Source organism: Somniosus microcephalus, chromosome 4 (genome assembly GCF_052327205.1).
Source record: "Somniosus microcephalus isolate GS21.2 chromosome 4, FLI_Smic_1.0, whole genome shotgun sequence".
In the NCBI taxonomy this organism is placed as follows: Eukaryota; Metazoa; Chordata; class Chondrichthyes; order Squaliformes; family Somniosidae; genus Somniosus; species Somniosus microcephalus.
In genome coordinates, this window is record NC_140990.1 from 280,972,836 (window position 1) to 280,998,928 (window position 26,093).

General features: G+C 48.3%; 1 protein-coding gene across 2 annotated transcripts in view; it reads right to left on the reverse strand.

Moving 5' to 3' along the window:
- The window catches only part of cfap221 (cilia and flagella associated protein 221), a 382,896-nt gene that overhangs the window by 242,539 nt on the left and 114,264 nt on the right, over positions 1-26,093 (reverse strand). For both annotated transcript variants that reach the window (XM_085986538.1, XM_085986539.1), the window contains exon 8: positions 5,439-5,577. In XM_085986538.1, the coding sequence (XP_085842664.1) occupies positions 5,439-5,577 (139 nt within the window). The remainder of the gene's footprint in view (positions 1-5,438; positions 5,578-26,093) is intronic.

Sequence of the window (26,093 nt, forward strand, 5' to 3'; positions counted from 1 at the left end):
TCCAACCCCGCATGGGCGGAAGCAGTCTGTCGTACAGGTGGTGGCAGCTGCAGTAGAGAAGCGCCAGTGGTGGCATCAGGAATGCTGTCATCCTGAGAGCAGACAGCAGCTCCCTGGTCGGCCGACACACTGGCACTCTGACGGGGCAGCACCGCAGCATGCGCAGCAATCGACTGGTGCACAGATTGCTGACCTGCTGTGGCATGGCGAGGGCCCCGGGGAATCCTGTCCGATCCAGCGAGGGTGGCAGCAGTCAGTGCTCGCATGGCCTCAATCTGCGTCTGCATGAGACCAGCCACTGACTGCGTGGCAGCACTCAGCACTTGCGTGGCAGGTGCCAGTGCTTCGCCGAAGTCCTGCACACTCCTTGCCTGTGCTGCACCGAAGTCCTGGACACTCCTTGCCAGTGTCTCAATGGAATCGGGCATCCTTGCCACTGCAGCCATGAGCTCAGTGTGCCTCAGCCCAGCCTGGACGCTCGTTTCTGCGAGGGCACGCACCTCTTCTGCGCTCTGTGCAGCAGCACTGGCGGCCCGACTCGCCCTTGGGGGAGACGGTGCCCCCGAGCTTCCCTACCCCCCTCGCATTGCTGCAGGCCACTGGGTCCTGGAGCTGCATCCTCCTCAGACCATTCCCCCCCGCTCCCCTCCAGGGAAGGCGTCTCCCCAGTCTGGACATGGGCTGGCTCGCCTGAGGGTGGTACGGATGGTCCGGCTTCCTCCTCCTCGTCGCCTCCACAGTCACTCACACTGGCAACTTGAGGGCCCGCCTCCCGAGCTGGTGATGCAGCATCTGAAAGCAGGGAGGTTCAAGAGTGGCTTTAGCGAAAGGACAGGGTGGCAGCAAGGGATGCATGAGTGCTGCAATGCTCTGAGTTGGCTCAAGAGTGAAAAAGCATGCTGGTGTGGGGAACAAGTGGAAGGAGAGAGGTCAAAAAGGTCATGAGCTTACCATTGCTGTCCACAATGGGGTCGGCATCTCCAGAGGTGACTGGGCCAATCATCCGGCTCGCCACAATCCGATGGACTCGCTCCTCCAGGTCTGTAAGGGTCTGCAGGTGAGGCTGGCCTCCTCCGGTCCGATGCTGTTGCCTTCTATTATGGGCCAGCTTGGCCTGCAAGAGAAAGGACAGGGTGTGATGAAACCTGCAGCCCTGATCTGGGATGACATGCCTCCTCTCATGGTCGATTAGCCCTTACATTATGCACAGAGCTGAATGTGCATGTGTGTTACCAGAAAGGGCCATGGGTGCTGGATGACAGATGGCCATTGGGGCTTTGCACACCCTCTGGCCATAAAGTGAGGTCCAGATGGAAGGATGAAGATGATTCTGAAAAAGGCACTCACCCTGACGACCCGAGTGAGGTCGTTGAACTTCTTCCTGCATTGCACAGGAGTCCTGGGAACCATGCTGCTGGAGGTGACTCTGTTGGGAACCTCCCTCCAAGCTCTGCGATAGTCGCTGTGTTGAGGCCTCCTGCCATTCTCTGGGTAGAGTACAGATCGCCTGCGCTCCACTGCGCCAACCAGAGCATCCAATGCCCCCTCGCTGAAGCGCTGCGCTCTCTCCCTGGCCCTCTCCATATTCAGGCAGTTGTCGACGCCACAGGTAGGTTACCGCCGAGTTTGAGGCCTACGATGCGCAGGGTGCGGCTGGAGATGATGATGGAACCGCCCCTTTAAGAGCTGGCCGGCCCCAGCGTGTCTGGCTGAACTCGATAATTGACAGCACCTGCGCTGCACCCGCCCGCGGAGATATTGCGTCGCGCCGCCGGGTTAGCGCCTTAAGACTGTCGTGCAGCGCCTGATTTAGTGCCACAATCACCTTCAGGGGCGCAGCTACCCAATATCGCTCGAGGTGGCGATAATTTGCGCCTGGCGCTAAACTTTGCGCACCGCCAATACTAGCGCCCCAAATGGGGCGATACCGAATTTCTCCCCCTTAGTGTTTTACTGGGGCTGGGATTAAATGCATAGGCAATAGGATAGATGATGTAATGAAGAGAGAAAGTATGGGAACTATAATTTCTTCACATATTGAATCAAATTCTATATTGAATTGGAAAGCAGTCATCTTAAAGGAAAATTATTGGAGAATGTTTAGAAAATTTACGATCAAGGGCACTAGGTTAGAGATCTGTTGACATATACCAGTGGTACATCAGATAAGAACAATATGGTCACTATTTTTAGTGAATGGCTGGAGGCATGGAGTAAAAATAAAAGCTTAATGTTTGTAGATAATTGTGGGAGATATTCTGGGAAAGCAAAACTTTACAGGAAGTGTGGGTTCACTTGAATGGGCTGGGGGCTAAAAGACAAGCGAGAGCTAACCACCACCCCTTGACATTCAATGTCATTACCATCACTGAATCCCCCACCAACAACATCCTGGGGGATGACCAGAAACTTAACTGGACCAGCCACATAAATACTGTGGCTACAAGAGCAGGTCAGAGGCTGGATATTCTGCAGCGAGTGTCTCACCTGACTCCCCAAAGCATCTACAAGTCAGGATAGTGATGGAATACACTCTACTTGCCTGGGTGAGTGCAGCTGCAACAACACTCAAGAAGCTCAACACCATCCAGTCTCAAGAAGTCAAGATGGCGATCGAGGCGGTCCGGAGGTAAGCGCTCTCCCTGCTTCGGACGGCCCGCTCCCCCGCCACCCGCTCCCGCAGCGATGTGTTCGGCGAATCGGGCGGAGGCAGCGCAGCAGCAACAAGCAGCAGCCACGATGACCCGCTACAGCACGTCGGCCGGCAGCTCCTCGGCGGGAAGCTCGCATTCCGACTGGGAGGAGGGGAGCCGGGCATGGTGGCCAGAGGCCGGACCGTGAGCGGGAGAAGCAGGCCCCGGGCCGTCGGACCGTGGAGCCGGCGACAGTGAGGAGGAGGCCGCGGCGACCGGAGCTTATACATCTCGACGATGTGTTCGGCGAGTCGGGCGGAGGCAGCGCAGCAGCAGTAGGCAGCAGCAGCAGCTACGACGACCCACTACAGAACGTCAGCCGGCAGCTCCTCGGCGGGAAGCTCGCAGTCTGACTGGGAGGAGGGAGAGCTGGGCATGGTGGCCAAAGGCCGGACCGTGAGAAGCAGGCCACCACATCATGGAGCCGGCAACAGTGAGGAGGAGGCCGCGGTGACGGAGCGGCTGAGGGACATCGCGTTCCCACTGCCATTGGTTGCCACTGAATTGACTTTTTCTGAACATGGCGCTGGAGAATAGCGACATGTCTCTGTGAGCTCCCACAGCTTATTGTGGGAGTGATCGGGGTGTAAGCATTCCATTGTACTAGTTACATATGGCAAATGAAATTGAAATTGAAATTGAATTGAATTGACAAAGCAGCCCACTTGATTGGCACCCCATCCACCACCTAAAACATCCACGCCCTCCACCACCAGCGCACCATGGCTGCAGTTGCTACAGGGCTGTAGCAACTCACCACGGCTTCTTTGGCAGCACCTCCCAAACCCGTGACCTCTACTACCTAGAAGGACAAGGACAGCAGGCGCATGGGAACACCATCACCTGCAAGTTCCCCTTCAAGTCACACACCATCCTGACTTGGAAGTATATCGCCGTTCCTTCATTGTCACTGGGTCAAAATCCTGGAACTCCCTTCCTAACAGCACTGTGGGAGTACCTTCACCACACGGACTGCAGCGGTTCAAGAAGGTGGTTCACCACCACCTTCTCGAGGGCAATTGGGGATGGGCAATAAATGCTGGCCTTGCCAGCAATGCCCACATCCCAGGAACAAATTTTTAAAAACTATCTCCGAATGTGCAGTGTGCCCTTGGTTGGTACCAGGGATATGGTAGCTCAAAATGTACATAGTTCCACTAGTTACTAAACAAGGTTGGATAGCTGATAGTAATAGTTTTTTTACTCATGCTAGAAATGTTACAAATAAAATGCTGTCGAGCGGGATCACGCAGTGTCCACCAGTTTCATGTGATTCGCAACCGGTGGGCACTGCTGGACATATTTTGTATAATCTTCTAAAGTTGCATGCATTTTTAGTTTGTTGTGAACCAATTGTTTTAATGGTGCCTCCTTGTAAAAGGGGGCACTTGTCTGAAATTGACGATTATTTTGTGGCAAATGCCACTTACCGGTTCAAACAAAATAGAACATAAACAAAAATAAAATGCTGGAATTACAGACGCATGCTTTCAGAGAATCTAGATATAATTGGTATCTCCAAAAGGTGGACAGATTGGAAGTTCAGGTGAAGGTATAAGATATTTATAAATAAAGTTTTAGCCAGGAAGTAGGAAGCCAGAAAGTAGGAAGTATAGCTTTACATATAAAAGATGATAAAACTGTAACTGAGAGGGAGAACATTGGTCAGCAGCAAGGAGTGGTTGAAATTATTTGGGTGCAGGGATGCCTAGGATTAGTCTCAGTTTGTTGCTTGGCATGTGTATAGGCCTCTGGGGCAACAGGTAAAAGAGAACAGGGAATAGTGTAAACAAATTAAAGAATAGCAGAACATTGTAGTGTTGTTATCATTGGGGATTTTAACAACCCTTACATTGAGCAGTCCGATACAGGGCAGCCGAATGTGGAGGAAGGTAAAATGGAATTATTAGTTGATGCTTTTAATGACTGTTTCCTTACTCAGTATGTTTGGGAGAGTACCTCCGTTATTAGATTTAATACTTAGTAGTGATCTGGAGATAATAACTGATCTCTATTTGAAGAAGTACAGGAAACTTTCGATTAACCGGCCCCTAAATAACCGGAAATGTCGGTTAACCGGCAAAATTCAGGAGTAGGTTCAGGTAACTTTTATTACTTTTATTAGTCCATTTGTTGCTGTGCAAGCGTGTGGCTGCAGCTGTTGCTAAGCTACAGAGATGCTTGCAACTTGTGGATGTTGTTCTGAAGTTGTTGCTAAGCAACAGGGTTTGTTGCTTTATACGGAGCTCTGAGCTCCGTATCTTTTACAATAGCATTCGGTTATCCGGAATTTTTGATGAACCGGCACCACATTGGTCCCGTCCGTGCCGGATACCAGAAAGTTTCCTGTACCTGGGCAACAGTGATCATCACATTGTTAGATTTCAGTAGCAGAGGTGACATAATACCACTGATAATTTGCTGTTTGGGCCTAATTTCAGGAGGGCTAAATTTTCAATTCTTAAGAACAATTAGGGAAAGGTACGTCAAGCCTTGGTTATCCATATGAATATCATCGCCTGAGAAGTGCCCTTAATCTTGACTCCCCACTTCTCAGGTGATGATATTCATACTGGATAACCAAGGCTTTTAAATTAACTTAACTTTGAAAGTATATTGATCTTATCAAGTGCAGTGCCAAAGAATAGATCAAAAATAAGTCTGTATTTGCAATGAACTCTGTAAAAACTTAAAATTGTTACCACTGTGCCATACAAATTGACAATATATTTTGTATCAATTTACCTTCAATTTTCCAAAGCTGTGATCCAATAAAATTTTCTGCTGTCGCTTTTTTCTTGAAATGTGCACTGGTGAGAGACTTTGAGGATCCAGCAACTTCTTTTTGAAGGTATCTTTAGTTCCTTCATCTTCATCTTGGGGCCTGATATAAATATAAAGAAATCTGTGCTTCAAATATTTATAGTATTATAATTTGAAACTGGGGACTAAGGTGAACATATAAGATAGAACAATACCCTTATTTGGAGCATATTGGTACTTACTGTACTAACATAGAAACATAGAAGATAGGAGCAGGAGTAGGCCATTCGGCGCCTTGAGCCTGCTCTGCCATTCAATGCGATCATGGCTGATCATCCAAGTTCAGTACCCGGTCCCTGCTTTCTCCCCATATCCCTTGATCCCTTTAGCCTTAAGAAATATATCTAACTCCTTCTTGAATATATTTAATGAATTGGCCTCAACTGCCTTCTGTGGTAGAGAATTCCACAGGTTCACCACTCTCTGGGTGAAGAAATTCCTCCTCATCTTAGTCCTAAATGGCTTACCCCTTATCCTTAGACTGTAACCCCTGGTTCTGGACTCCCCTGCCATCGGGGACAGCCTTCCTGCATCTAGTCTGTCTAGTCCTGTTAGAATTTTATAACTTTCAATGAGATCCGCTCTCATTCTTCTAAACTCTAGCAAATATAAGCCTAATCGACCCAATCTCTCTTCATACGTCATTCCTGCCATCCCAGGTATCAGTCTGGTGAATCTTTGTTGCACTCAGAATCACAGAATCACAGAATCCTCACAGTGCAGATAGAGGCCATTTCGGCTCATCGAGCCTGCACCGACACATATCCCACCCTATCCCCGTAACCCCACGTATTTAATCCCCTAACACTAAGGGTCAATTTATCATAGCCAAATCAATCCAAATCAACCTAACCTGCACATCTTTGGACTGTGGGAGGAAACCGGAGCACCCGGAGGAAACCCACGCAAACACGGGGAGAATGTGCAAACTCCACACAGACAGTCGCCCGAGGCCAGATTTGAACCCGGGTCCCTGGCGCTGTGAGGCAACAGTGCTAACCACTATGCCACCGTGCCCCCCTCCATGGCAAGAACATCCTTCCTCAGATAAGGCGACCAAAACTGCACACAATACTCAAGGTGTGGTCTTACCAAGGCCCTGTACAACTGCAGCAAGACATCCTTGCTCCTGTACTCAAACCCTCTCGCTATGAAGGCCAACATACCATTTGCCTTCTTAACCGCCTGCTGCACCTGCATGTTTACCTTCAGCGACTGGTGCACAAGGACACCCAGGTCTCGTTGCACTTCCCCTTTTCCCAATCTATTGCCGTTCAGATAATAATCTGCCTTCCTGTTTTTGCCACCAAAGTGGATAACCTCGCATTTATCCATATTATACTGCATCTGCCCAATCACCCAACCTGTCCAAATCATACTGGAGTTTCTCTGCATCCTCCTCACAGCACACACGCCCACCCAGCTTTGTGTCATCTGCAAACTTGGAGATATTACATCTAGTTCCCTCGTCTAGATCATTAATATATATTGTGAATAACTGGGTCCTAGCACCGATCCCTGCGGTATCCCACTAGTCACTGCCTGCCACTCGGAAAAAGACTCGTTTATTCCAACTCTTTGCTTCCTGTCTGCCAACCAGTTTTCTATCCAAGTCAGTCCCTTACCCCCAATCCCATGTGCTTTAACTTTGCATGCTAGTCTCTTATGTGGGACCTTATCGAAAGCCTTCTGAAAGTCCAAATACACCACATCCACTGGTTCTCCCTTATCTATTCTACCAGTTACATCCTCAAAAAATTCCAGTAGATTAGTCAAGCATGATTTACCTTTTGTAAATCCATGTTGACTTTGTCCGATCCTGTCACTGTTTTCCAAGTGCTCTGCTATTACATCTTTTATAATAGACTCTAGCATTTTCCCCACTACCGATGTCAGGCTTACCGGTCTATAATTCCCCGTTTTCTCTCTACCACCTTTTTTAAATAGTGGGGTTACATTAGCTACCCTCCAATCCATGGGAACTGTTCCAGAGTCTATAGAATTTTGGAAGATGACCAGCAATGCATCTACTATTACTAGGCCACTTCCTTAAGTGCCCTAGGATGTAGATTATCAGGCCCTGGGGATTTATCAGCCTTCAATCCCATCAATTTCCCTAACACCATTTCCTTACAAATACTGATTTCATTCAGTTCCTCCCTCTCATTAGACCCTATGTTCCCCGACATCTCTGGGAGTTTATTTGTGTCCTCCTTTGTGAAGACAGAACCAAAGTATGTATTTAATTGGTCAGCCATTTCTTTGTTCCCCATTATAAATTCCCCTGATTCTGACTGCAAGGGACCTACGCTTGACTTCACCAATCTTTTTCTCTTCACATATCTATAGAAGCTTTTACTGTCAGTTTTTATGTTCCCTGCAAGCTTACTCTCATACTCTATTTTCCCCCTCTTAATTAATCCCTTTGTCCTCCTTTGCTGAATCCTAAACTGCTCCCAATCCTCAGGTTTGCTGCTTTTTCTGGCCAATTTATGTCATCTCCTTGGATCTTATGCTATCCCTAATTTCCCTTATTAACCACGGTTGAGTCACCTTTTTTGTTTTATTTTTATGCCAAACAGGGATGAACAAATTCTGCAGTTCATCCATGCGATCTTTAAATGTTTGCCATTGCTTATCCACCGTCAACCCTTTAAATAACATTCCCCAATCCATCCTAGCCAACTCGCGCCTTATACCATCGTAGTTTCCTTTATTTAAATTCAGTACCCTAGTCTCTGAGTCAACTACTACTTCACTCTCCATCTTAATGAAGAATTCTATCATATTATGATTGCTCCTCCCCAAGGGGCCTCACACAACAAGATTGCTAATTAATCCTTTCTCATTACATAGTACCCAGTCTAAGATGGCCTGATCTCTAGTTGGTTCCTCGACATATTGGTCCAGGAAACCATCCTGTATACACTCTAGTAATTCCTCTTCCACCGTATTGTTACTAATTTGGCTATCCCAATCTATATGTAGATTAAAGTCACCCATGATAACTGCTGTGCCTTTATTGCACGCATCTCTAATTTCCCGTTTAATGCCATCCCCAACCTCAGCATTACTGTTTCGGGGTCTGTATACAACTCCCACTAACGTTTTCTGCCCCTTGGTATTTCTCAGCTCTACCCATACAGATTCCACATCATCAGAGCTAATATCCTTTCTTACTATTGTGTTAATCTCCTCTTTAACCAGCAATGCTACACCACCTCCTTTTCCTTTTTGCCTGTCCTTCCTGAATATTGAATACCCCTGGATGTTGAATTCCCAGCCTTGGTCACCCTGGAGCCATGTCTCCGTAATCCCAATTATATCATATCCGTTTACATCTATTTGCGCAGCTAATTCATCTACCTTACTACAAATGCTCCTCGCATTAAGGCACAAAGCCTTCAGGCTTGTTTTTTTTTTAAACACTCTTAGACCTTTGTTGTATTGCTGTAAGAAGTGGGTATGCGTCCAGAGTTGATCACACTTTGAGTTTCTGATCTTTGTGATATGGGGACACATTGGGGTGATTTTAAACATGTCCAAAAAGGGTGAAAAGTCAGCAATGTGTCCACTGCACTGCCTGATCTTTTCAAGCTACCTAGCGACTGCCAATGGGCTATAGCATTTTTATAATTTCTGCTCTTCCTGGATCCACAAAAATTTCCCCAAAACATGTTCCAGGCCTTTTTTGGAGTGGACCAACGCCTGTTCCAGGCCTTTTTAAGAAATTAGTTTGCAACTGATTACACTGCATGCTGCGATTAGTTTGCTCAGGCACTCAGCAGCCGAACCAGTGCTCTTAAAGAAAGAAAGACTTGCATTTATATAGCGCCTTTCACAACCAGCGGACGTCTCAAGGCACTTTACAGCCAATGAAGTACTTTTTTTTGGAGTGTAGTCACTGTTGTAATGTGGGAAACGCAGCAGCCAATTTGCGCACAGCAAGCTCCCACAAACTGCAATGTGATAATGACCAGATAATCAGTATTTTTGTTATGTTGATTGAGGGATAAATATTGGTCAGGACACCAGGGATAACTCCCCTGTTCTTCTTCAAAATAGTGCCATGGGATATTTTACGTCCACCTGAGAGCAGATGGGGCCTCGGTTTAATGTCTCATCCGAAAGACAGCACCTCCGACAGTGCAGCACTCCCTCAGCACTTCACTGGAGTGCCAGCCTAGCTTTTTGTGCTCAAGTCCCTGGAGTGGGCCCGCTAGAGGCTGTCACCTAAAAGGTAAGTTTCATGTTTTTTACATACCTTATTGTGGAGCCAGGAAGAGCGGGAGTGCTCCTCCTGGGTCCACATTAAAACTGCGGGTTGCTGCCAGCCACTGTGCGGCCTCCTAATGAGCCTCCAATTTGCCGTGGTCCTGCCGCCAGACTCATTAGGCCGCTGCATCGGGATTGCACCCGAATTCAGGTGCGATCTAATTTCTAGGCCACCGTCTGGTACAAATGGGTAGAGCGTGCATGATGAACACGGCACCTGTTTATACTTGGAAATTGCAAACAGGATCCTACAACCAGCCTGGGACCCCAAGCTGCATATGCAACCAGCTTCCCGCCTGTTTGAGCTGGGAGTACTGGTCACATCAGGCAGGCTTTGGAGGTCCAAGGGCCTTACAAATGTTGCGGTCAGCAGTTGAAAATTTAATTTAGGGAAAGGATAGGATTTTGCTAGAATGTCACAAGGATAGAAAAGGGAAAATTACCTCTTTCAGTAATTTGTTTCCTAACGTAAGGCTGTTGGGAACAAATGTAAATTATCTGTTCGTAACTGTGACTCCTAGTGATAGAACTTTTCAGCCCTGTGGTCTGTATCTCTCCCAGTCACATATGTTTTGCTACTAATATAACTGATATTGGAAGACAAGTTCAGTTTTGATTCAACTATGACAGTTTTAACAAGGTAGTTTAAATTAAATCTGAATAGTTTTTAACAAAACGGTTTACATTTGAATAGGCCTGCCCATGTTAGAAGTCGTCAGGAGCAAATTATTTGATCAATTTCTCAAAGTCTAATTAGAACCCAGATTGAGTGTCTTCATTTAGAACTTTGGTTGAGAGTAGATAACTATCCAACAATTTTAAATTTTGAAATTAATTTCCAGGAGAGATCATTTGCAAGGAGTATAGATTTATCTACAAAGACTGCAAACAAAATTACTTTGCATTGAGCTAACCAGAGATCACAAGAACAGCTTTACATCATTTTTTATATACAGGGGGATATCATTTTATTCCTTGGTCCTTGTAAAAACACTAAACAAAAAAGAAATCAGTAGTGTGAATGGCTGTACAGTATTATCTATTGACAAACACATGCTGAGAGATTATGCTTTCTATAATTCAATCAGGTAATTTTTTTAATGGAAAATGTGCATAGTACAAGGCAAATGTCACACTTATTAACACGCATGTTCTATATAGCCAATTTCTCAGCAGAGTTTATATCATGATTTTAACCTATTGCCTTAGCTGCAGATATTTGAAAAAAGAAACAGGAACAGAAATCTCTTATCAATTTTGACAAACATCCAGCAAGAATTTTCAAGTTGTATGGAACATCTGGTTTTGCTTGTTCACTGCTTACAGAAAGAAACTTTCCAGCTTGTTCATTTTCAAAAGGAACATACCACCTGAAGGGAAGCAGTCACTTAAGGTCATCGGCCTGAAACGTTAACTCTGTTTCTCTCGCCACAGATACTGCCTGACCTGTTGAGTATTTCCAGCATTTTCTGTTTGTTTGATGAAGTGCTTTTACAGTATTACGGTATGTTACTGATGGACAGACTGTAACTAGAAATCATTTCAATTTTACTCGAAATAGGGAGGAATACAAATCCTTAATATGTGGTATTGGCCCAGAATTTGCCAGTCAACGAACGGCATCCAGCGTTAATTTGACTTGCCCTTGCCCGTTTAATCTCCATGATATTTTGCGCTGCAAGTTGCTGTAAGTGGGAGAGGGAAATGCTGCAGCGCCCTCTACAGGGCACCTGGGATATGAGTGAACAGGGAAAGCAGCTGTGTATCTTCTTAACCAATCAGATTGAAGGAGTGTGTAATTAACAGTGCAGGGACTGAGAAAAAAGTGTAAGTTAGAATGGTGAATTCAATGTCAAATCAGGTACAGAAAGAGAAATAAAGAGGGAAAGAAAGATGGGATTAAGAGAGAGGAAAAAGAGACAGAAAGAAAAAGTTAAAAAGGAGTCATTTTAATTTTTTTAATTAAATCTCCAACAATAATTAAAACCTGAAGGAATGAGACTCCACACCTGTTATTGTAAATTTTCAGTGCCAGAGAGGTTGACTGGCAGTAATTAACACTTGTCACGTCATTAAAAGGGTACTTAGACTTGAAATGATCTGACTTAACTTTCTGTGGCGAGTTTACTTCGTATCTACAGTGCGAGAACAGGAACTTCACGCTGCCCAAGGCATTTGAGTGGGGAGCCAATTGGTGAAATGCCATTTTCGTGAAGCTAATGGCGGAACGGCGCATCTCCAACAGCAACTTTTCGATTTCCGCGTTTAATCGCGCATCTACCCTCACCTGGCATTTGCGCATAAATAACGGTGAGCGCTATTAGCCTCACCATTATTTTGACAGCAAATTTTGGGTCATTATTTAAAGTATGTTCAAGTGCTATAAAATCTTGCTCAACTAAGTATGAGGGAAGAATCTTTTGTGTTGGGAGGGGAGGGAGAATAGTCAAGACCCTCTGTAAATAATGGAACTTGGAGGTGTAGTAAGAACTTTTCAGAATCTCTCGTTGTCAAATTAAATACGATTATGTTACTGATGTAATACCTTTCATACTAGAGTTTTGTATAATTTACTTCATAACCTAGGCAGGGTATAAGGCAATTGTTGCACTTATTTAACACTCATATTCTATACAGTTAATTTTTCAGCTAAGTTTATAACATGATTACCTTAGCTACAGATATTTTCCACAGTTATAAGTCAATCATAACATGCACATTTACTCTTATTGTCTAAGACAAATGAATTTAAGAAAGAAAAATACAAAGCTACAGATTTATGACATTCATAGAATTTCACATCTTGAAATTTAATCTCAGCTGTCTGGAAAACTTCCATAGGAATGCTAAGTAACCCAGATCTCTTAAGTTCCGGACCATTTTACTACTTGGTCATGTATTATAACAATGAACAAAAGTCTTCTTGTTTAAAAGCAGTGCTGATGATAAAACAATGAATCATTTCATAGTTAACATCCTATCTCAGGTTATTTATTTACCATCCTACCCTTTAGATGCAATAGAAGTGTTTTTTTTTAAATAAATATTTCATCTAACACAGTTTCTCCCCTGTGGGAAAAATGTCACCAATTTTTAAATTAGGTAGTTAAAACCTTTAACAAAAATAGAATCACAGAATTATACAGCGCAGAAGGACATCATGCCTTTGTTGGCTCTTTGGTGGAGCTATCCAATTAATCCCGCTACCTCGCTCTTTCCACATAACCCTGTAATTGTTTTCCCTTCAAGTATTTATTCAATTCTCTTTTGAATGTTACTATTGAATCTGTTTCCACCACCCTTTCAGGCAGTGCATTCCAGATCACAACAACTCGCTGTGTAAAAAAATGTTTTCTCATGGTGCCTCTGCTTCTTTTGCCAATCACCTTGAATCTGTGTCCTCTGGTTACTGACCCTTCTGCCACTGGAAACAGTTTCTCATTATTTACTCTTATCAAAATCCTTCATGATTTTGAAAACCTCTATCAAACCTCCTCTTAGCCCTCTCTCCCGGAACCACGATAGGGTTCCCCTTGTCCTCACCTTTCACCCCACGAGCCTCCACATTCAACGGATCATCCTTCACCATTTCCGCCACCTCCAGCGCGATCCCACCACCAAACACATCTTCCCCTCACCTCCCCTTTCAGCATTCCGAAGGGACCGCTCCCTCCGCGACACCCTAGTCCACTCCTCTATCACCCCCAATACCCCTTCCCCTTAGCCCAGCACCTTCCCATGCAAGCGCAGGAGATGCAACACATGCCTTTTTACCTCCACCGTTCCCACTGTCCAGGGCCCCAAACACTCCTTCCAGGTGAAACAGCGATTTACTTGTACTTCTTGCAATTTAGTATACTGTATTCGTTGCTCATGATGCGGTTTCCTCTACATTGGGGAGACCAAACGCAGATTGGGTGACCGCTTTGCGGAACACCTCCGTTCAGTCCGTAAGGGTGACCCCGAGCTTCCGGTTGCCTGTCACTTTAATTCTCCGCTCCACTCCCACTCCGACCTCACCCTCTTACACTGTTCCAATGAAGCTCAACGTAAGCTCGAGGAACAGCACCTCATCTTTCCATTAGGCACTTTACAGACTTCTGGACTCAACATAGAGTTCAACAATTTCAGACCATAACCTCTGTCCCTATCCTTTTTTTCCATTAATTTTATTATTTATTTATTTATTTATTTATTTATTCTCTCTCCCACATGGCAGCTGTCTTTCATTCTGCCAGTGCCATTTACACTTCATCTAGAGCCATCTTTTGTTTCTTAACTTGTCCCATTACCATCTCCTTTTGCCTTGCACCATCTCTTAATCTCTCCTGCCTTCCATCCTATCACAGACCTTCCCTTTTGTTCTTTCCTCCCCTCTCCCCTTTCCCTGCCCCTGCACTTGCTTAAAAACCTGTTCGATCTCCAACTTTTTCCAGTTTTGACAAAGGGTCACCAACTTGAAACGTTAACTCTGTTTCTCTCTCCACAGATGCTGCCTGACCTGCTGAGTATTTCCAGCATTTTCTGTTTTTATTCCTCTTAACCTTTTCTGCTCTAAGGAGAACAACTCCAGTTTCTCCAGCCTCTCCACATAACTGAAGTCCCTCATCCCTGGTACCATTCTAATAAATCTCTTCTGCACCCTTTCCAAGGTCTTGACATCCTTCCTAAAGTGTGGTGGCCAGAATTGAACATAATACTCCAGCTGAGGTCTAACTAGTGTTTTACAAAGGTTTAGCATCACTTCCTTGCTTTTTAGCAGTCAAATGGAAAAGAAAGATTAGCAACCTTGTCCTTGTTCTTATAAGAAACATTGTCCACACACTAGTGGGAAAAATCACTTTGCAGCACTGGCTGGAAAAAAATCACAAAGGAGCAATTTTCCTTTAAGATGTTTAGTGCTGTACTAATGTCATGGAGCTGAAAAAGTCTCAAGTGATGCTTCCCACTCAGGCAATATATAAGAGCAGACCCCACCCTGGAACATCTGTCTGTTTTTGCCTTAAGGAATTTTCTGGGGTGGGGGGGGAAATCCATTATTTGTAATCCTGAGGCCTGTGGGGCAGCCAGCTGAAAACAGGACATAGAAGATTAGAAGATGCTCCTTAGAAGTAAAAAGAAGACCCTGTAAGGTAGGTAATTTTCTTCACACTACTAGAGATTGACCAAGTAGTAGGAGCAGGCTGGTGCTAGTGGGAATCAGACTTCAACAGCCAGGGCGGACCTGCTACATGATGGAGGGGATTTTAACTCGGGTGCGGGATGGTGTCGTGTTATCCGAATTTCGTGTTTCCCACACGAATCTAAATGGATGTGGGAGATTGAGGCAATTTTAACTTAATTGGCCAATTGATTTCCAACGTGTGGGAAGCCTTTGCAAATGGGTTTTTCATGACTGAAAGTCCCCTCCGATGACATCATAATTGCTGCTGCATTTAAGGTCCACAGCAAGCCTTGCTTCTTCTGCAGACTGCTAAGCCAATTGACTTTGCAGTGTGAGGGAGCTGCAGCAAATATGACAAGCGGGAGGGCCAGATCAGCTCCTCGCTTTGACGAGGTGGCACTGCAGGCATTAGTGGATGGGGCTAGGGCCAACAGGGAGGTGCTCTTCCTTTCATCAGGGAGGAAGAGGCCTCCAACTCAGACCAAGGCAGTGTGGGTGCAGGTGGCTGAGGAGGTCAACTCCTTGGGAGTCACCCGCAGAACCTGGATACAGTGCAGGAAAAGATTTCATGACCTTCAGTGCACTGGAAAAGTGAGTATGAATTTCCCATCACCCTCAATCTGATCCACATTGCCTTTCCTCACCAGCACTCAGCTTTAGCAATCTCTTCCTCCACATCCCACTTGACACTCACATCCATGCACTCTTACCCATTCCCTCTCTCTCTCTGCTCACATTCACATAACTATGCCACCATGCAGCCCTCACACTCCCTATCACTCTGATGCTTTGAACACAACTGACAACACACAGGGAGGGCCCTTGGTCTTGCAACCTCACTCCATCTTTGTCTCCTTCTAAGTATCTATGCTATGCAATCTCTACACTCACTCCTTCATTCTCACTCAACCTCCACTTGTCTCCTTCATTGCAGGAAAAGAGAGCGAGCCAGGACAGGAGGAGGGACAGCCTCAATAGCCCACCTGACCCCCTGGGAGGAGGCCGTCCTGGAAATTATGGGAATAGAGGATGATTCGCGCATGGGGGACGGACAGACGGGTGTAACACAGCAAACTGGTGACAGAAAAGTTTCCCATCTCTCTCTTTGGCATTGCATGAGTCACTGATAATGATTGTGAAGCTGTAATAGATGGACTTATGAGCATCTGCAAAAAGCTATCTGCATGCAGCCTTTGCATCACATCTCTGACTCTTTCCTTTACTCCCCCACAGGACCACCACAAGCATCCATCCCCCCTAGCCAGGAAGAAGAGGCTGAGCAGCCAGACTCCTCAGAGGAAGCTGCAACCTCTGAGGGCGCAGCGTCACCAAAATTCAGCGCACCCAGCACCAGCGCAGACACTCCCACCTCGGTGGGACTTTCGGGACATAGAGTAGTGTTGTCAACTGGTGTATCACAGCTCTCAAGTGAGCATCAGCAAATTGTGGAGACAGGAACAGCAGTGGAGAGTCCTAGTTGGAGGGCACAGGACTCTGCCAGCTTGGCTTAGCAGCATGTCGACCCTCTGCCTCTGGGTCCATCCATAAGATCAGAGGTGATGGAACTCCAGGCACAGATGCAGGAGTCTCTGGCAGGTTTTGTCTCAAGGGTCACTGCGAGTGTGGAGCGAATGGAGGAGTCCATAGCAAACATGAGCAGAGCCTTTGTGGAGTCATTGGCGCATGAACGCATCACCACGGAAAGGATGGCTACCTCCGTGGTAAGGCTGGCTACCGTAGAGAGGATGGCTACGGCAGAGGAGAGGATGGCTACGGCCATGGAGGAGCTTAGTTGCCAGGGTATGGAAAACATGGTCATTGTTCAGAATAGAATGACATCTCTTGAGGAGCGATGGGCATCTATTGAACAGAGAAGCCAGACCTTCATGGGAGTCCTTCGGAGTAGGACTGCCATTGCAGATACGGGTCCCCATGGCCCCCCTGATGTGCAGCAAGGTGCTCTCCAGCCACTTGCAGGTGCTGAGGGGGACCTGACCCATAAGAGGGAGGCTGGTGACAGATCTCAAGGAAGTGGGTACTCCTCTCCAAGCGCTCTCACTTCCATGCCACTGCAGAGCCCTCGGTCAGAGCCCCACCGGAGTCCACACCCAAGTGAGATAGACGTCTCAACCCCTGCACAGCCGCAGGAGCAGCAGACTGTTGACGAGCCCTCACAGGCTCGCAACCCCAGAGGACGCCCGCCAAAGGTGTTGAGACAGGAGCAGCAGGAAAGTGAGCAAGGGGCCTCCACATCCGCTGAAGCCACAGGGGAGGCACCACGTAGGAGCACGCGTAAGAGGAAAATTCTGCACAAATAGTCACAAGGGTAGTCACTTAGGTGCAATTTTTTGTTTATTGTAAAAATGCCATCACATCGTCACTGAACATAAAAATTCTGATGGCAAATGTTGCAGTTGTGGCATCTGTCATTTCGCTATTGGGACTTCCACATTGAGGCCTTAGGAATACTTGCAACTGTCAGTATGGTGGTCAGAGAGATAGGAATCCTCTGGTTCTTGGCCATTGTCAAAGCTCTGGTAAGAAGCAGTGAGGTAAAAGTGTTTGATTGACTAGGCTAAGCAAATCTGGCCAGGATGAGTGCGTTCCTTGCATCCCGGGCAGCAATGTTCTCGCGTAATGCTGCCGCTGGTTGATGGGCCTCTGCAGGATGTTCGTTTTTGCACTCCTCCTCCTCCTCCTCATCTGAGGAGGATATGTGAGGAGCCAGTTGGTCCTCAGGAATCTGCAAGCTACGACGCTGTGCCATGTTATGAAGTGCACAGCAAACGACGACGATTCTGGAGACCCTGGCTGCTGAGTACTGTAGGGCTCCACCTGATCTATCCAGGCATCTGAAGCGCATCTTCAGCAAACCGATAGTATGCTCGATAATGGATCTGGTGGAAATGTGGCTGGAGTTGTAGCGCTCCTCAGCTTCATTGGCTGGCCTCCTCAACGGCGTCATTAGCCATGTCCTCAGGGGATAGCCCTTATCTCCAAGTAGCCATCCGTTAAGTTGGTCTGGTGGACTGAATAGCGGAGGCACACTAGACTGGCGCAGTATGAAGGAGTCATGGCAACTGCCAGAGTACATGGCACAAACATGCAAAATTTCCTTCTTGTGGTCACACACCAGCTGAACGTTGAGGGAGTGGAAGCCCTTGCTGTTGACAAAAATACCTGGATTGCGATGGGGTGCCCTAAGGGCCACATGTGTGCAGTCAACAACGCCCTGCACCCTTGGAAAGCCTGCCAGATTAGCTAATCCAACCGCTCACGCCGTGACACTTGCTCGATCCTTGGTGAAATGGATGTGATTGTGCGCGAGGGCAAAGAGGGCAATGGTTACCTGCATGATGCAAGTGTGTGCGGATGCCTGGGAGATGCCGCTGATGTTTGCTACTGATCCCTGGAATGAGCCTGAGGCAAAAAAGTTGATTGCGGTGGTGACTTTGATGGTCACTGGTAATGCTTGTCCACCTGGTCCTCTGGGCAGCAGGTCTTGCTGTAGCATTGCGCAGATGTCAGTCACTACCTCTCGCGAAAGTCGGAGCCGCCTTTGGCACTGCTGCTCAGACATGTTGAGGTAGCTGACCCTGCGTCTGTAGACCCTGTTTGGGGGGTATCTCCTGTGCCGACGGGCTACCAGGCACTGGCCCCTTCTGGCCTGTGCAGCTTCAGGTGGGTGAGCAGCAGCCTGGTGCTCCTGCTGCTGCTGCAGCTGTTGTTCCTGGTTCTGCTGCTGCCGCGGCTGGTGCTCGAGCTCCTCTAATGCCCAGATGGGAAGGAAATAAATGGCTCCCATGCTTCTGGTATATGCCTCCGTTGAGGAGGCACTGAGTGAAGGTGGCGAGAGGTGTTTCCCAGGAGGTCACACTGGAGATGGGTGCGAGGCTCCAACCTTCCACAGGTGTGGTTAAGCCTTCTAAAAGTTGCCCCAGACCTGAGACCACTAAGTCCTGCCACCTGCAAATCATGGCTGATCAAATCTCCTCTTTAATGGTTGACCTGCAGTTGATAGTCAGCAATCCAATAGTGCTCCCGCCAGGTTTCACATTCATGTTTCTCACCAGGCGTGTTTCATGTGGGAAAAGGGTTAAATTCGCAAGGGCCTTTCAAAATAGGATTATACAGGCCATTTAGTGGTTGTTAAGGGCCTTAACGACCAGTCCCGCCAGTTGGAAGCGGGACGGAGCTGGGACCATCAGACACGACTGAGTTAAAATTGTTCGGAGTCGGGAACCAGGCCAGGGGGTGGGGGGGTCCCGCCCACCAGTTTTTGCGATTTTAAACCCCCGCACGCCTCCAAGCCCACCTCCACAGGTCAATGAAAATCGAGGCCGATGTGTCTTCAATGGCACCTTACTTTAATGTGGAGATGCCGGTATTGGACTGGGGTGGACAAATGTAGGAGGTCACACAACACCAGGTTATAGTCCAACAGCTTTATTTGAAATCACAAGCTTTCGGAGTGCTGCTCCTTCGTCAGGTGAAGTGAAGAGAAGCATACAGGCTACAGGCACCGCATATATGTCCACCCCAGTCCAACACTGGCATCTCCACATCATGGCTACTATCGACACCACAAACTGCCGGCTCAAAGTGGAGAGGATCTCCAAGAAGATCGCGCATGTAGACACAGACATCAAGTTTCTACAGAGATGCAAGAAAGCAGACAAGATCCCGAAAGGACTACAGATCACGAACCCACTCAAATCGACCTACAACACAGACTACGCTGAGAGACTTTGCCGTCGTACCTCTCGCACACTCCTCAACCATCTCGTACACCAGCTCTACAGCAGACGCCGCAACCTCGAAACCAAGATAGAATCCATGTTCTCAGCTTGTGCTCAGGACACAGCAGACCAGCTATGAGACACCGCCAAGCAGACGAGGCAACGGAACTACACTGCCTACATGCACACCAAGAACAGGAAGCTTGAGAAACTCGGCATCACCACCAGCAGCAACCAAGCCTCCCCCGGTACCACGGCTGGAACCACAGGGAAGTCCATCGTCAACTTGTCCAACCACACCCTTCAACCAGACGAAATCGAAGTTCTCAGCCGAGGGCTCAATTTCTGCCCCACCACCAAAATGGACCCCATCGGCCTCGCGGCAGACACAAAGGAATTCATCAGGAGAATGAGGCTCCGGGAATTCTTCCACAAATCCCAAGATGTCAGCAGCGAACCCAATGAGACAATCAATGATCCGGAACAGCAGACAGAGGGATCCGCGGTGCAGCAACCGAAGAAGAAACAGTCAAATTGGACCCCTCCGGAGGGCCGCTGCCCTAAGCTTGACATGTATGCTCAAGCTGTCAGGAGATGCATCAACGCCAGATTCATCAGCCGCACTCACAAGGCAGACCAGAATGTCACCCAAGCACAATGCAACGCCATCCACGCTCTCAAGACCAACCGCACCATCGTCATCAAATCAGCAGACAAAGGAGGAGCCATCATCACACAGAACAGAATGGACTATTGCAAAGAAGCATACCGACAATTGGAAAACCAGGAACATTACAGACAGTTACCTGCAGATCCGACCAAAGAACACACCCGCCAACTCAACAGACTGATCAAGACCTTCGATCCAGACCTTCAGAGCATCCTACGCACTCTCATCCCACGTACTCCACGCGTGGGAGACTTCTACTGCCTCCCAAAGATACAGAAAGCCAACACACCCGGACGTCCTATCGTATCAGGCAACGGAACCCTGTGTGAGAACCTCTCTGGATACATCGAGGGCATCCTGAAACCCATCGTACAGGGAACCCCCAGCTTCTGTCGCGACACTACAGACTTCTTACAGAAACTCAGCACCCACGGACCAGTTGAACCAGGAACACTCCTCGCCATGATGGACGTCTCAGCACTCTGACCAGTATCCCCTGATATGCCTATCAATTAGTCCAATAAAAGGCGACGAGTTAAGAACGTAACTGAAGGTTTTTATTGGCTAAATAACAGAGCCCACCCTCGTGGGTGATCCGATCCAACAGGGAGGAATACTAGCCAGTCAGCTACCTTTATACCTGGGCAGGTAATGGGCGGAGTCGGAGGTGGTCAGCCCAGGTATAACAGTGCGACAAGAGGCGACCTCGTGTAGTGATGTGACAGTGAGAACAGTGAGAACAATATACAGTGATAACTATAACAGTGGTTTACCACATTCACCCCTTGTTTAGATTAGAGTCCGGCGGGGTGAAGTGTATTACCAGCTCTGGTATGTCAGTCTGTTCAGAGGCTTCGTTAGCCTCTCCGATCGTCGCAGCGGCGGTGTTACATTATCCGGTGTTAAAGCTGGTGTCTGCGTAGTCGGCAAAGGCTCGTGGGGTTCCGGCATGCCGTCTACCTCGGCTGGACTCGGGGGGTTGGGAGGGGGGGGTGAGGGTGCGAGGTCTCGTAAGGAGACAGTGTCCTCCCGTCCGTCTGGGTAAGCCACATAGGCGTACTGGGGGTTGGCGTGCAGGAGGTTCACCTTCTCGACCAGGGGGTCCGTTTTATGGGCCCTCACGTGCTTTCGCAGCAAGACGGGTCCCGGAGAGGTCAGCCAGGTTGGTAGGGTGGTTCCCGTAGTCGACTTCCTGGGGAAGACAAACATTCGAGCATGGGGGGTGGTGTTAATGGCAGTGCAAAGTAGTGACCGGATGGAGTGCAGCGCAATCGGGAGGACCTCTTGCCAGCGGGAGGTTGGGAGGCCCTTAGACTTTAAGGCTAAGAGGGTGGCCTTCCATACCGTCGCGTTCTCTCTTTCCACCTGGCCGTTCCCTCGGGGGTTGTAGCTGGTGGTCCTGCTTGCTGCAATACCCCTCTCCAATAGGAACTGACGGAGTTCCTCGCTCATGAAGGAGGCGCCCCGGTCACTATGTATATAGTTCGGGAACCCGAACAAGGCGAAGAGTTTGTTCAGGCATTTAATGACCGTGTTACTGGTCATGTCTGGGCAGGGGAAGGCAAAGGGGAAACGGGAGTACTCATCAACGATGTTGAGGAAGTACACATTACGGTCGGATGACGGTAGGGGCCCCTTGAAGTCGATGCTCAGACGCTCGAAGGGGCGGGTGGCCTCGATCAGGCTTGCTCTGTCCGGCTTATAGAAGTGCGGTTTGCACTCAGCACAGATCTGGCAGTTCCTGGTCATGGTCCTGACCTCCTCGATGGAGTATGGCAGGTTGCGGGCCTTAATGAAATGGTAGAGTCTGGTGACTCCGGGGTGGCAGAGGTCATTGTGGAGGGTCTGAAGTCTATCACTTTGCGCGCTGGCGCATGTAATGCGTGAAAGAGCATCAGGGGGGTCGTTCAGTTTACCGGGCCGGTACAAGATCTCATAATCATAGGTGGAAAGCTCGATTCTCCACCTCAAGATTTTGTCGTTCTTGATCTTGCCCCTCAGCTTGTTATTAAACATGAAGGCAACCGAGCGTTGGTCGGTGAGGAGGGTAAATCGTTTGCCTGCCAAGTAGTGCCTCCAGCGCCGTACTGCCTCCACAATTGCCTGGGCTTCCTTCTCGACCGACGAGTGTCGGGTCTCGGGGCCCTGTAGGGTCCTTGAGAAGAAGGCTACCGGCCTACCCTCCTGGTTAAGGGTAGCGGCTAGGGCGAAGTCGGATGCATCGCTCTCCACTTGGAAGGGGATTGACTCATCCACTGCGTGCATTGTGGCCTTGGCTATGTCTCCCTTAATGAGGGAGAAGGCCGCGCACGCCTCTTCCGTGAGGGGGAAGGATGTGGTTTTCAGGAGGGGTCTGGCTTTGTCCGCATAATTGGGTACCCATTGGGCATAGTAGGCGAAAAGCCCCAGGGTTCTCCTAAGTGCTTTTGGACAGTGGGGGAGGGGTAGCTCCATGAGGGGGCGCATTCTTTCGGGGTCGGGGCCGATGACTCCGTTCTCTACTACACAGCCAAGGATGGCAAGGCGCGCTGTGTTAAACACGCATTTCTCCTTATTGTAGGTGAGGTTCAGCCGTTGGGCCGTACGGAGGAATTTCTCCAGATTCATGTCATGGTCCTGCCGGTTGCGGCCGCAGATGGTGACGTTATCGAGATAGGGGAAAGTGGCCTGTAGTCCGTTCTGGTCAACCATCCGGTCCATCTCGCGTTGGAAAACCGAGACCCCGTTGGTGACACCAAAGGGGACCCTAAGGAATTGGTAGAGGCGGCCATTCGCCTCGAAGGCGGTGTACTGGCTGTCCTCCGGGCTGATGGGGAGTTGGTGGTAGGCCGACTTGAGGTCGATGGTCGAGAATACGCGGTATTGTGCAATCTCATTGACCATGTCCGATATGCGGGGGAGGGGGTATGCGTCCAGCTGGGTGTATCTGTTTATGGTCTGGCTGTAGACGATAACCAGGCGATTTTTGTCGCCGGTCTTGACTACCACCACCTGGGCACGCCAGGGGCTGCTGCTCCCCTCAATAATGCCCTCTTTCAGGAGTCGCTGCACCTCAGAGCTAATGAAGGCTCTGTCCCCAGCGCTGTACCGCCTGCTCTTAGTAGCGACAGGTTTGCAGTCGGGGGTGAGGTTAGCGAACAGGGAAGGTGGCGGTACCTTGAGGGTGGATAGGCTGCAGGTGTTACGCGGTGGGCGGTTTAACTTTCGCTGGTTGTCGACTGTGAGTGGGGGGAGGGGTCCACCGTATGCTAGGGTATCAATTAGTCCAATAAAAGGCGACGAGTTAAGAACGTAACTGAAGGTTTTTATTGGCTAAATAACAGAGCCCACCCTCGTGGGTGATCCGATCCAACAGGGAGGAATACTAGCCAGTCAGCTACCTTTATACCTGGGCAGGTAATGGGCGGAGTCGGAGGTGGTCAGCCCAGGTATAACAGTGCGACAAGAGGCGACCTCGTGTAGTGATGTGACAGTGAGAACAGTGAGAACAATATACAGTGATAACTATAACAGTGGTTTACCACATCCCCCACGATGACGGCATCACTGCGACAGCCTCAGTACTCAACACCAACAACAGCCAATCTCCAGACGCCATCCTACAACTCATCCACTTCATCCTTGACCACAATGTCTTCACCTTCGACAACCAGTTCTTTACCCAAACACACGGAACAGCCATGGGGACCAAATTCGCTCCCCAATATGCCAACATCTTCATGTACAACTTCGAGCAAGACTTCTTCTCTGCACAGGACCTCCAACCAACGCTATACACCAGATACATCGACGACATTTTCTTCCTATGGACCCACGGCGAAGAATCACTGAAAAGACTACACGATGACATCAACAAGTTCCATCCCACCATCAAACTCACCATGGACTACTCCTCAGAATCGGTTTCATTCTTGGACACACGAATCTCCATCAAAGACGGACACCTCAGCACTTCACTCTACCGCAAGCCCACGGACAACCTCACGATGCTCCACTTCTCCAGCTTCCACCCTAACCACATTAAAGAAGGCATCCCCTATGGACAAGCCCTGCGAATACATAGGATCTGCTCAGATGAGGATTAAGGCAATGGACACCTACAGACGCTGAAAGACGCCCTCGTAAGAACGGGATATGACGCTCGACTCGTCGATCGACAGTTCCGACGGGCCACAGCGAAAAATCGCATAGACCTCCTCAGAAGACAAACACGGGACACAACCAACAGAGTACCCTTCGTCGTCCAGTACTTCCCCGGAGCGGAGAAACTACGCCATGTTCTGCGCAGCCTTCAACATGTCATCGACAACGACGAACACCTCGCTAAGGCCATCCCCATGCCTCCACTACTCGCCTTCAAACAGCCGCCTAACCTGAAACAGACCATCGTTTGCAGCAAATTACCCAGCTTTCAGGAGAACAGCGACCACGTCACCACACAACCCTGCCACGGCAACCTCTGCAAGACATGCCAGATCATCAACACAGATACCATCATCACACGTGAGGACACCACCCACCAGGTACATGGTACATACTCATGTGACTCGGCCAACGTTGTCTACCTCATACGTTGCAGAAAAGGGTGCCCCGGAGCATGGTACATTGGCGAGACAATGCAGACACTGCGACAACGGATGAACGGACGCCGCACAACAATCGCCAAGCAGGAGTGTTCCCTCCAAGTCGGGGAACACTTCAGCAGTCAAGGACATTCAGCCTCCGATCTTCGGGTAAGCATTCTCCAAGGCGGCCTTCGAGACACACGACAACGCAAAATCGTCGAGCAGAAACTGATAGCCAAGTTCTGCACTCATGAGGACGGCCTCAACCGGGATCTTGGGTTCATGTCACGCTACATGTACCCCCACCTGACGTAGAGTCATCCAGACTCGAGTCGTCGTTGGCTTGTTCTCTCTGCACAGATGCGGCCGGACCTGCTGTAATTTCCAGCAAAGTTTTTTGGTTTTTTTTCTGTTTTTCATACAGACCCCAGCATCTGCAACATTTGACCCCTTGTGACCCCACCTCATTGTTCTTTGATGTAATGTTTTCCTGGCTGACCTGTTTGGACACCATTCACACCTTTGATTGCTGTGATTATCTCTCTGCTGAGGTGTGATAAAGGGCAGTTAGAAAGATTACCTGTAATCATCTGGCAGTTTTCTCTGACTATATATGCTGTGCCTGTATGCTTCTCTTCACTTCACCTGACGAAGGAGCAGCGCTCCGAAAGCTTGTGATTTCAAATAAAGCTGTTGGACTATAACCTGGTGTTGTGTGACTTCCTACCTTACTTTAAAGAGTAATATTACTAAATCTATGTGAATCACTTTTTGTAACAACCCTATATATATTGCCTATCAACCTTTGTCAGCAGTGCAAAGGAACCAGCCATGGAGTATGTGAAAATGTCCTCTATTAACCCTTGAGTTTTCCACCTAGAAGATAGCAGTGTAGTATACATTGTAAATCAGAAGAAATGTGTACTGAAACTGCTCACCCATCATAAAACACACCCTCAACCCTTCTGCTCTCCAACTATCATCACAACTCCAACTTCCCTTTCCTCTCTAAGGTTCTCCAACACTTCCATGCCACTCATCTCTGCACCCACCTCTCCTACCAATCGCTGCTTAATTCCCTTGAATGTTGTGCTCTACAGCATTGAAAGTCACTAATGATATTGTGCTCCCCAATACAGTTTTCCATGCCATTCTACTCCATCA